This window comes from Cylas formicarius, unplaced genomic scaffold (assembly GCF_029955315.1).
Source record: "Cylas formicarius isolate icCylForm1 unplaced genomic scaffold, icCylForm1.1 PGA_scaffold_6__28_contigs__length_40554024, whole genome shotgun sequence".
Lineage (NCBI taxonomy): Eukaryota > Metazoa > Arthropoda > Insecta > Coleoptera > Brentidae > Cylas > Cylas formicarius.
In genome coordinates, this window is record NW_026844347.1 from 3,854,259 (window position 1) to 3,866,932 (window position 12,674).

Below are 12,674 nucleotides of genomic sequence, written 5' to 3' on the forward strand. Positions count from 1 at the left end.
TCTGACACAATTTTAAGGTTAGACCGAAGTCGAGCAACTAAATTTAACTATCGCCACTTAAATGATGACGCCCTAACATAACTGACCATCAAATTGTTATTAAGAAATCCAACATTTGTATTACTTCTACCGATAAAATTTAAGGGATCCATTATTTCTATACTTTTGCTCATAATCTCTGACGGTAGCGAAGCCTAGAAGGAACTTTTAAAAAACATGAAGATATTACTTTCTTTTTGGTCCGTGCCTTTTTTTTTCTATAATCTTTCGTTTGGCAATTGAGCCGAAAAACGACCTTGGCACACCTTTCTCTGGCATCATCTATGGTTATAACCTACATTTCAATTTTTCCCTCCAATATTTTAAAGTTCGTTAGTAGTTGGTGATAATTTGAAGGGCCGGTTGTTGTGTTGTAAAATTTTGCAAAAGCCCAGGTAAAGTAATCATTTTTAATATTTTTATATTATCTATTAGTTGCATTATTCACACTGAAATTTTTTATTTTTGGTAAATCTATTTGAAAATTGTGTGTTAAACGTTCGTTCATCATTATATGATTTCTACGATTTGCTGGCTTTCGATAAATACGAAAGTTTAGAAAGAAATATCTTAACTCAATATTATCGTGTGGTATAAAAAATGCTTGCTAGATTAAAATTACCTTATAAAGAGTTGTTTTGGGGGAGTTTTATGTGAGTTAATATATTAGCTAAATATTTAATTTGGTGTAGTTAATTGTATATTTTAAATGCTCTTTATATATTATTTTGAACCTTCATTATTCATTATGACGTAATTTTTTTCTATAGCTTATTATGCATACTTCAACTTTTATTTTGACCCTAAATTTAGTAGCTTAGCCATTCGGACTTTGCAGTGAACATTGTGACAATGTATTTTGCATGATTCCTTCTGAAACTATTAATCTATTAATGTCAGTCATATATATGATTCAATAACACCCATTATATCAATTAATCAAGTCAATATATCATGTCAAAATTACAATCTGGGAAACTAGTTCTTTGAGCGAGGTACATCCAAATTATAAATCAAGAAACCTCTACTCATTTTTTTATTCTATTTATTTTCGTTTTTAAGATAAAAAATAAAAAAATGTTTTCCACCGAATTTGTAGCGTAATATGCCCCTAATGATTGGCTTTTGTTCCAACCTTTATATAACAAAGTACCTTTATAGTATCACAAATGAACTTTTCGTTTATTTGGCCTATCGTTTGTTTTCTTATTAGTTTGTATTCTCACAGATTTAAATTATTTCATTTATTTATTAAACTGAACTGAATAACATGTGCTTGAATTTTTTTACTGTTCATTCACTTAGTAACTTTTTTCTAGTACCCCTATTGTCTTTTCAAGTACAAAAAAAAAGAAATCGGGGAACATTAAAAAACGCCTATATACCATTCGATTTACAACTGTTTTCGTTAAGTTAATTTTTGCAATTTTTTACATTTTCAGTCTTTTGGAAGAATGGAGGCGAGTGGTGGTACCGTGACTTCAAAAAATGAATCTATGGAAGCTACCGTTAACTTAAATCTGCCATTGCCAAAATCAAAACTGAATCAAATTGAAAAAGAAATGTTAGAGAAAGAGTTGATGGAGAAAAGACGTGTGAATGCTTTGCGTCAAATGAATTATCTTATTAAAATTAGTGAGAAATATTCGGAACATTTTAAAAGAAACATTTCAAAGTAAGTACGTTACAGTGGGCATAAAAAATTACAAAAATATGTCATTGTTTGAATATTTTTGTTGTTTTTTTTTAAACAAACTTCAACATAAATTAAAAGAAAAAATTAAATTGGTTTTCGACAACAAATAAAATTATCATCTTTCCGTATGTGTTTTAAAATGTTTAAATTACTGACAACATTTCCGTTCGAGTTAAGAATGATATGACTCCAGACTGATTTTGCATTTGAAAACTTTCATTGCAACCGACTGTTTGGTTGAGATTGTGCAGCACAATTTGTACTCTGGAGAAAATAATTTGCATCACCAAATTTTAAAGAATCATTAAGAAAAGTAAAATAACTGCCTTTAATTTTAAATATTTAAAGTCAATTTTGTGCTTGTATTTATTTTTCTCCGTGACTTTTAAATACGTATTTAATTACGGTGGTTTTTTCGGTTTGAATTCTGTAATAGACTCGTGACATTTTTCTTATTTCATTAAAATATACAGGGTATTTCCTATGACAAATCGATTTTTTATTGATAACTGTTAAACTTATTTCCACAGCAAAAAAGTTGCAGCCATTTTTAAAAAAGACACATTTTCACAAGCAGCAAGTATCTGTTTGCGGTTTCAGCTGAGTCAGCCTTTGCCAAACAAGACTTACAGGTTGAGGACTACCATATTTCAACCTTCACGGGAATGCCATGACTTTGTAACTTTAACACAAAATATTTTTTGAACTTTTTTTATGTTGAATTGAATGGATGCTACAATGATCGACCGACGGGATTGTCACTGACAATATTTGTTTTTTCTTTTTCAATTTGGAGTTATTTACATGTTTATGTTTTAGATATCAAATATTGACAGAAAGAACCACTTCAAATACAGATATGGGCGAAAATAACAGTGGGGTTGGAAAACTTGTTGGGAACAAAAAGAAGGATAACGGTAAGAGTTAATAAGTTGTAGAATTTTAAGTTTTACACTAAATAATTTTGACTGCAGTTTGTCCAATAAAATGAAAGTTTTAAGTACTCAAACTTATTTTTTCAAAGCAAAAAACAAATATCAGAGATTAAAATTAGATCAGTCTCAATCATTAAAATTATTTTAGTGAAAGCAGAATATAATTGATTTTTTTTACAGATTTGGATATTAAAAATTGTCTGGATCTTTTTAAGGGAAAGTTACACCAGTATCAGCTTGAAGGAGTTACTTGGTTGCATGTAAGCTTGAACATTAGATTTAAAGTCTGTTCTTAGATATAAGAAAGTGACGAACTGATACGAATTAAGAAAAGACCCGGGCAAGCTGTAAGAATGAAATATGGCCGAACAGGTCCGTACTTTGCTTAGAATTTAATTATTTGGGGTTTTGTTGGGAAAGATACTAAACAATATTTGTTTATTTATTTATTTATGTATTTATGTTTAAATCTAAAATAAAATTACAAATTATTTTTATTACGTACTTAAATTACTTAAAATTATTCACGTAATATATCAGTATCACTATCGCTATCATCGCCTGTTCTAATTATTATTTGTTCTATATTATTTGCAATATGGATATACAATACAATTGTTCTGCTTTTTCTTTATGTTTAACAGAATTTGCCCAACTTTGTGGATGGATGTTAAAAACTTCGGTTTCTATAAGTTTGAGGTCATTCGAGTTAACACGGGGAAAAACATTATACAGTGGTAAGGTGGAAGCCTTAAAACTGTATGCCCTAGATTTTTTGCATAATTATCACAGCTTTGTAGAACCTCAATTAATTGCTTTTTGGTATAATCTTCGTGAAAATAAATGTTATTATACATGTAGTTTTGGATTGTTCCTTTTGTGTCACATGAGGAAGAGGTTTTAGTCAACTGTCTACTGTGATAACTTGCATTGTCCATTATAATGACGCTATTAGGGGGAATGTTTGGAACTAGTTTGTTTTTAAACCAACTTTCAAATAAATCAGAGGTGGTGTTTTCATGGTAATCCAGAGAAGAATCTTTAATATTTTTCGCAGACAGAGAAATTCCATTTGGAGTCCAACCATGTTTAGAGCCAGCATACAAAATATTCTTTTACCTCTTTTTGATGGTGCGTTTGTTTTACACTTATAAGTTGAGTCAACCCAACCGGGGCGTCATAAGTGTCGAACCAGGTTTCATCCAAGTAACTAATTGCCTTTGATGTTGTCTGTAAGTCCTAATTTTTTCTAGATATGCCAGTCGCCATTTCCGAATTCTAAAAGATTCCATTAAAACTTGCCTTTTGTCAATTTTTTAAAATATAAAACCCATGTGTTGAATACACTTGCATAAGGTAGTTCTGCCACATTTAACACCGGTTTCATCTTTTTCAAGCCTCCTAATTAAGATATCTAATGTAGACACGCTTTGTTCCTCGTATAACTGGTAAATTTTACACCGTATTATATCTTGATCACTTTCATCTACACTCTAGAAAATGTCAGCAGCGCTTCTGTTTTTCCTCGCTGAAATGGGATTATTCACAATTTTCCATACAATTGATGTTGGAATTTTCGTCAATGTGGCCGTTTCTTCTAAAGATGCTTGCTTGCTTGCACCACGTTCAATGAGAATCAATTAAACATTGTTTATAACTTCCTTAGTCTCAATAGAATAGTGTTTTCTACATTTGGGTGGGGCATCTCCTGAGATACACTAGACTTGCACATATTTTGCATAATTCGCACACGATTCAACACGCTGTATTACACACAAAATAAGAATGATTACTAATAAACTTAAACTAAGTAGTAGACCAAGAATATTAAACACAGGTAGGTATAAAATTATTTTCTATTACGCACCACAATTTTACCTGAATTTAAATTCCGAAACTTTAGGTAATAATCTTGTTGCATTGTATGTTAATGACCACGCTTGGATAATCCGATTCAAAAGCAATTGGTCACTTTCTTATATCTATGAACAGACCATACCTTAAATATTAATCAGCACACACACACACACACGTATTGGCTACTGTAATATCTTTCAATTGAAGAGAAACAAAATTATGATATCCTTAAAATAGTAAACCTTACCTGTTCTATGTAAAAATAACTAACAATAAATTACTTTTCGCATTATTTCTTAGCCACTAAGCTAATTCAATACAAACAATACACATTTGGTTATTGGGAAATTGATAGTAGTAATTAAATTGGATATTAAGAAAGCGTATTTTATTTCAGTTTAGCAAAACATTTTCAAATCTAGTGATTAGTTTTAATGACCATGGCCATGGTTAATGTTGATATTTTTGACACCTTTGTAAATTCACAATTCTTATAACTAATTAATTGCCCCACAGATTCTGTATTCAAATGGATTTAATGGAATACTAGCTGATGAAATGGGCTTGGGTAAAACAATCCAAGTGATAGCATTAATTTGCATTCTTCTGCAACAAAATACAGGAGGCCCTTTTTTGATTGTTGCTCCATTATCAGTTGTACCCAATTGGTTAAGTGAGTTTAAAAGATTTGCACCTGCAATCCCTGTGATATCTATCTGTGGTTCTGCTGACAATCGACAGGAGAATTGTAAATTGCTCTATAAACTAAGCAAGGTGGGCAAATGTCTTACTCACCCAGTTGTTATTGTATCCTACCAAACACCATTGCTCGAGTTCAAGACTTTGCAAAAATTTTGCTGGAGGTATATCATTGTTGATGAAGGTCATCGAATTAAAAATCATAATACACAACTGGCTCAGTAAGTATTGCTTAATATTAACTCACCTGACTACTTATTTCTCTCTATTTTTTGTTGAGATTTGTGTACTATTGTTTTTAGGGTATTTTTTTGGATAGACGTAGCTTAAACGTATAAAGTACTAAACATTTTCTTTATCCCATTGTTCAAATAGTTCAGTACAGTAAAAAAAAAATAATTTATTATCAAAACTTTAGAATCGTTCTTTTCTTTCAAAAATGCATATATGTTAATGTTTTAGGGCGTTGAGGAAACTTAAGTCTGAAAACAGGTTGATACTAACTGGTACACCACTGCAAAATAACATCGTTGAGTTATGGGCTCTTCTAAATTTTCTTTTGCCAGATCTATTTAAGGACATTAACACATTTACTGATTTACTGTTTCTAGAAGATATGCAGGTTAGTCTTAACTTCCAAACTACTTCGCTATAAACATTGCGAAAAACAACAGACTTGACTAAAATTTTCGACATTATATCTCTTTATTATATTTCATCAAAATTTTATATATGACTTTGATGTAATGTTACGTGTTTGTTGTGATAAATTTTAGTGGATACACTAATATAGGTCAAGAAATCATCTCCATTTCTGTTACGTTTGAATAGAACTGCGCGATACTAGGAGTTTTCTTGCGAACACGACTTGGGTACTAAAAAATGTTGTAATTATACCAAAAAATATAACCCTGCTTAATGCACCGCCTACAGAGAAATTTTAAAATGACTTCTGCCATGGCAACCCAATATTACGAACTTAATTTGGAAGAAGCGAAGAAACTAGTGACTGAGGAAGTTTATCAATTAAGTAACAAAGCTGACGTCTTAACGTGACACTAATTGGTTATTTAGAGTACTGAACAGAAAAATAAATATGAATGATACCAAAACTCCAAATTTCCTTGGTTTGCCATCCAAAATTCGAAACCTTGTTATACAGGTTGTGAATATAAGGCAGCGAAAATTTTCCATCATTTTGGCGATTGAATTTAGAACAAATGGGGCGTCAAACATGTGGGAATGTCTTTGCAATTGTTTTGCGTTTCTGTGGAAATAAGGGTATTTCATGAAATTCCCTTTTTATTTTAAAATTAGGACTAAATAGTAGTAGGCACTGTCTGACTTGCATCAACGAATAACTTGTAAAGAAAATGGGAAAATCATTTATTTCAAATTTCTGTATCTTAGTTTTGATTTCTATTTTAGGACCAAACGAAGTTACTAGCGAAGGAGCAGTCTGATCACATGATCTCCAGTATCCACAAAGTTTTGGCTCCCTTTATGTTACGAAGACTGAAAAAAGATGTTCTTGATAATATGGTTCCAAAAAAGGAGGTTACTGTTTTTTGTCCGATGTCACCAGTTCAATTGCAACTTTACGATTATGTTATTAACAGGAACTTGAGAGCATTGCAAGGTCTCAATGAAGAAGAAGAAGTAAATATTTCTTTTGATTTGATATTTTTGGTATAACCGCTTTCATTACAAGAGTACCCTAAGGCTGCTGTTGCCAGTTATCAGAAGAGCAGTTAATGCAACTTTTTTCGTTTTTTTTCCTGTAGTAAATTAAATATATATAATATATAATAAATAAATATGTTAATCAATTTGTTATTACTCATTTTTACGTATTTTTCAAAATAACATTACTGTTGCTAATTCTTTAGACTTCAAAACGGTCGTAGTTAATTTTAAACAAGGCCCGGTAGAGTCGACGTAGCTTTCTTTTTTCCATTGTTATTTCCATCGTGTAACAGAAAGTTTTGGGGTCCCTTATAAAGATGACTAACTGGCAACTAAATCCTTAACGACTTCAAAGCTGCTAATTTTAAACAAGAAACATTCAACTTAAAGATTTGAAAGACTTATTTTGCTTTAGAGAAGCATAAAAAGTTTCCATACTCTTTGACGGTTTCTGTACATGTGTAGTTAAAGTCACGAATTTGTGGCTATCTCTAAAAGGGATTTTAGATATTCTTCTCTTGGCAAATGAGATATTTTCTCATATAAAATTTTAAATTAAACCCATGCCTTTTGAGTAATTGAGTAATAGCATTTTTTTATTTTATTTTTTGCCCTTTTGCAAGGTGTTGCCAAAAAGGAACTGTATAAACAAATTTTTTTCTTAGATTATTTTTCCCCTTCCACATTTTAATCATTGCTTGAACTTTTATTTAATCTTTAATGAATCAACATTTTAGATAATTTTGGACCAACCTAGAAAAAAAAGGAAGTGTACTAATAAAGTCAGAAGTTACCAGGAATTGTCCATCGACAATGAAGAAGACGCGTCAATGAATTGTGTTGAAGTGTTAGACATCAAACCGAAAGATCGAGAAACTATAAGCAGACTGACTATGCAGAGTCCACTTATGATGTTCAGGAAAATTGTTAATCATCCATACTTGGTCCATTTTCCTCTTGACCCATCTAGTTCTACCAAACAGTTGTTGATTGATGAAAATCTAGTCAATTCCAGTGGAAAACTTAAAGTTCTAGACACATTATTGCCGAAGTTGCAACAACTTGGACATAAGGTAATTCATGAATAACACATCTCTCTCTCTCTGTCTCACAGTCTCTTTTTGTTGAATTGAGTTTTTTGCTCAGATTCATTTGTTTTAAAATTCCTGAGTAATAATTTTTTTAAGCGTCAGACTTACAGAATATAAAACTATGTTTGTGTTTTGGCTTTTTTAAAATTCTAATTGGCACAATAAAATTATATCCAAACAAGGTTGGGCAAAACTTAATGTTTAGGAGACATATACTTAAGTGCCTTTATTATGATATGTAAGTTGAACATGAAATCATTTAATAGCGTTTTTGAAATCGGATATCAATTAAGAATACTGCAGCGGTGGAAGTTTGTCATGCTTTTTTCATAGCGACCAAGAAGCGGTTTTGCTTCCCATATACATTATTAATGGAGTGTAAACATTGTTCTCTTAGTATGCAATTAATTATACACATTCTTAACTTTTCATTCAGCAGGTCACTGTTTTTTACTTTCACTTATTTTGACTTGATTTTACTTTTTTTAAACTTTATTAGAACTTTTGCATCCTTTATTCCAGTTAAGTGATGACCATGTGAACTAAAGTTTACTTTAGACATAGATTATTTTTAAAATATGCGATCCAAATTTCCGCGCAGCCAGTACATGTTTGGTTTGACACTTTTTGTGTGTGTATTCTAGGTATTACTGTTCAGTCAATTTGTGATACTGCTGGATTTAATTGAAGATTATCTGATCATGCGTGGGTATGGCTATGAAAGATTAGATGGAAGTAAAAAACTTGACGAGAGAGCTGATTCTATAGAAAATTTTAATAAAAACCCTAAAATATGCGTGTTTCTCCTTTCAACAAGAAGTGGAAGTCTAGGTATGTTCTATTTTGATACTCTACTTTCGACGAGGTGGGGGTGTGGCTTTCTATGGTGCTAAATGTTTTATAAATTAAAAACGATATTTTAAGCTAGAATCACGAATAACTCCCTATTTGTACTATCTGCACTTATAACAAAATTTTCCCCAAATAGTCTTAGTAGTCTGATTATTCGCACATGTTTAGTTGTTCAAAGTCAAAGTCATAAAACATAGTTGAAATTGTACGATTTATCGCGATCTAACATGTGATATAATTTTGGAATTGTAGGTTTAAATTTAACGAGTGCGGACACCGTAATCTTTTTTGATCATGACTGGAACCCACAAGCTGACATTCAAGCTCAAGATAGATGTCATCGTATTGGACAAACCAAACCCGTTGTTATTTATAATTTAGTCACTAAAAATACAATCGATGAAGCTATCATTAACCGAGGAAAAATGAAAAAATTGTTGGAGAAGGTGATAATATCAGAAGGTGTGTAATTTTGTATATTGGCTTAAGTTGCAATTGAACAACCAAAAAAAAACGTCCTTTAATTATACAAAGTGGAAGTTGCAAAACTCTAATTTATTTTAGCAAAAAAAACAACTCTGGCAAAAGTTTAACTTTTTGCTGTACTGCAAAAATATTTTTAATTTAATTTTAATTTAAAAAAAAAACAGTGACGATTTTCATATAATTTGAATTAAAATTTTATATAAATATTAAATTGTTTCAATTAAAGAAAATACTTTTTAAATAATAAGTATAATGCTTGATACTTTTTCCATTATTTCAAAATATATACATTTTTATGTTTTATTTAACGTTTCAATCACAATGTCGATTTTCATCAAGAATCTAAAATACATGCAAATAATAGATACAATCAAATATTACATAAAACTACATAGATACCTAAGCATTATTTTCAATGTAAATAAATAGAAATATTAAACAATTGATACAATATTTTGGCTGTGATGTGTTGCTAAGAGTAATTTATTTGTTTTTAATATGAATCATTCCTTTTGTTGAAAAATTTTGATTTGTTTTGTTTAGTTTCATTTTTTTCATTTTGGCAAAATCGAAATGTTGTAAACAGTGGGAACGAGAAAGCAATCATTATTTTGTATACCTCTTTAAATAACACTAGAAAAAAATAAAAACGAAATGATAGGATTCTTGGATTCTTGTTTATTTCAAGGTCAAGGTCAAACAATAAAGGCCAATTTTAGTTAAAACTTTCATTGTTCTGTGATTCTGATATTTACTTAAAAAATATGCTAATAATCTATCAAAAACAAAAACAGTATTTAAGCACAACGAGTCACCATATTATCACATTTTTAGGTAAATTTAAAACCATTATGAGCGATGACAGAATCAGAACTGAAGATGTTCTCCTTGAACTTCGGCAGGCCTTGCAGACGTCCAATGATGATACTTACGTATTCAATAACAGTGTACAACTAGGAAAACTTTTAGATAGGTCTGACCTGCATAAGATTTTAAAAAATCGAAAGAAATCAATGTTAAAAGAAAATATAAATGTCAAAGAGAAGACACCTAAGATATAAAACTACAACAAAACCAACCAGTATAATTAATTAATTGTGATAATTTATAAATGTAGCTTTAAGTTTTTAATGTTAATGTTTAGTTGTCGCTAGTTTTATTTGTATAGACAATATTTGATATTTATTCTAATTGGGATGAAAGTGTTTTTCTTAAATTGTGTTATTTTTTAATATAAGCTTTTGAAATATCTTTTATTTCTCATTCATATAAAAAGATTTTCTTTGAAGGTGCTGTGATTATTATATCAATTGGATAGGGGACAAAATGAAATATGTCCTCATAACTTAATTTAAAGAAAAACATGAGAATGTTTTGGATATCTGATTTTGGCTAAACAAAGGCTATTTAGCAAATAGATTTTTCTGAACTTAAAAACATACTCAAATAAATCTGTTCAATTCACATATTATGTAAAAAGTGGTAATGTCTAGATTTCATTGGCTAATGATTCGTCATTTTGTTGTGATTTGGCCTATCTGTTCTGTTTAGCCAGGGTTTATTTTCCGTTTTACACTAGAAAAACTACTTTAAAAAAATCAATGAGAAATTGTTTTGGTCACAATTGTTTCTAGAACTGGATTAACAGTGCATTGGTTGAGAACCATTATTGTACATAATTTTTTTACGAAAATTGAATTTTCGCAACGTAAATTTGAACAGTTTTGGAAGTTGCAGAGTGATTTCAAGACGTAATTTTCATCAGTTATCTAAAGTTGGCTGAATTTCAGGTCCCAAAATCCAAATTGCGGGTTTCGCTGTTTTGAATCGTTTTGTAAGACTTAAAATTTAAATTTTTCACTATTAAAAACAAAAAAGCCATCATCTATATAGTGACAAAATAAGCACACCACTTAATACAAACCTTTGCTTAAACTCTAAGCTGATTATGACGTCTAAAATGCTGGTCTTTCAGCGACCTGGTGTTTGTGCTTTTTGTGCTGTAACGCCTTCTGGTTATTTTTGAAAATGTTTTTTCTAACAAACGATATAAAAATGCTGTTGCTTAAGGTGTACATACTTGTCACAAAATCTTCCCCTGGATTTTGTGAACAATATTGTCCAAAACTATAAAGATCACTTAATGAAGAGTTTGAAAAAAATGATGTCACTAACTCTGGTTAACTTCTTAGTTTTCAGAAACCAAATTTTGTAACCGTCATTATCATTAAATCCTAACAAAAATTCCTTTGATAGATTTTTGGTTATGGGTATATATGCAAGTATTATGTACTTCAATTTAGGTGTTGTTAACTTGGTTTCTTTTTATGCATCATATACGATCTTCTTAATATATAAACAGCTGTGTTTATAATTTCACCACATTAATATAGCCACAACCATATATCTATTAGGTAATATAGTGGCGGCTAGGCTAGCGCAGTAAAAATTAATGGATCACGGGCGGCAATGATATTTTCGTAGAGCTCGCAATAATTTCGCAGGCATGCCCCTTACTTTTACACTCTACCTATCCATTGCTCCATTTTCTTTCTAAACAGCGATCTCCACACACTTAACTCGTTTTCGATAAACTGCAGGAACCGATAACATTTGAAATTATGAATTTTGTCAAATTTGCAAATCATCGCGTCAAGGGATCATTATTTGCAAATCTGAAATTTTGTTTTTTTTTTGACAGAGCTACCAAAAATTGGATAATTTATAAATTACGACCAAAAATGTAAGTTGCTAGCCAAGCAATCCTTAGTAGAATTCGCCGACCAATATGCCGTTTTTACAACCTTTTACGGTTTTGACTTCGAAATGAGTTTAAAACCCGCCTGTTGAAGAATGGAAGGTGCCATTATTTTCAGCACGTGTACCTAAAACAGTCCCTACTTGAGGTAGCTGGATTTCAAGTTGAATTTGCCCATTAGATAGGTTAATCTATATTAAAAACACATTAGAAAGCTAAAACTGATTTCCAATAATGACCCTAAACTATTTTCCTAGGAAAGCAATACAAAATATTATGTAGATAGTTGATTTATAATAGATGTTTTCTTAATTTGCTATTGGTTAACTTGTGGGGACTGTTTTATAAAACTTTGGAGTTATTTTTATTCCGTCTTGTGGTTGTAATTAGTAATTACCAACTTAATGTTGACACACATCACATCTTTTCCAGACAAATTTTCATTAAATTTTAAAAATTAATCAAAATTGCAGCGAGATTTTCGTGATTATTTTCCGCCTATTTTAAATTCCAGGACATTTACAAATTTCCCAATTCTGTACTGTTTGTTTTGTGGAATAATCCGGCACCTTCAC

At 30.6% G+C, this 12,674-nt stretch overlaps 1 protein-coding gene across 1 annotated transcript; it reads left to right on the top strand.

Moving 5' to 3' along the window:
* Window positions 1–326: 326 nt before the first annotated feature.
* On the top strand, window positions 327–10,727 carry LOC132703503 (lymphoid-specific helicase-like). Its single transcript, XM_060672814.1, has 11 exons — window positions 327–434; window positions 1,482–1,714; window positions 2,555–2,652; window positions 2,851–2,930; window positions 5,044–5,447; window positions 5,689–5,848; window positions 6,655–6,885; window positions 7,650–7,985; window positions 8,648–8,834; window positions 9,108–9,317; window positions 10,176–10,727. The coding sequence occupies exons 2-11, from the start codon at window positions 1,494–1,496 to the stop codon at window positions 10,400–10,402; spliced, it is 2,154 nt and encodes a 717-aa protein (XP_060528797.1). The 5' UTR covers window positions 327–434; window positions 1,482–1,493; the 3' UTR covers window positions 10,403–10,727.
* The last annotated feature ends 1,947 nt before the right edge of the window (window positions 10,728–12,674 follow it).

Bases quoted from the DNA above. Each gene is read 5' to 3' on its own strand.
- LOC132703503 (XM_060672814.1), top strand. From the start codon at position 1,494: ATGGAGGCGAGTGGTGGTACCGTGACTTCAAAAAATGAATCTATGGAA. The intron at 2,931-5,043 runs GTAAGCTTGAAC...ATTGCCCCACAG, and splicing joins AAGGAGTTACTTGGTTGCAT to ATTCTGTATTCAAATGGATT. The intron at 5,849-6,654 runs GTTAGTCTTAAC...TTTCTATTTTAG, and splicing joins TGTTTCTAGAAGATATGCAG to GACCAAACGAAGTTACTAGC.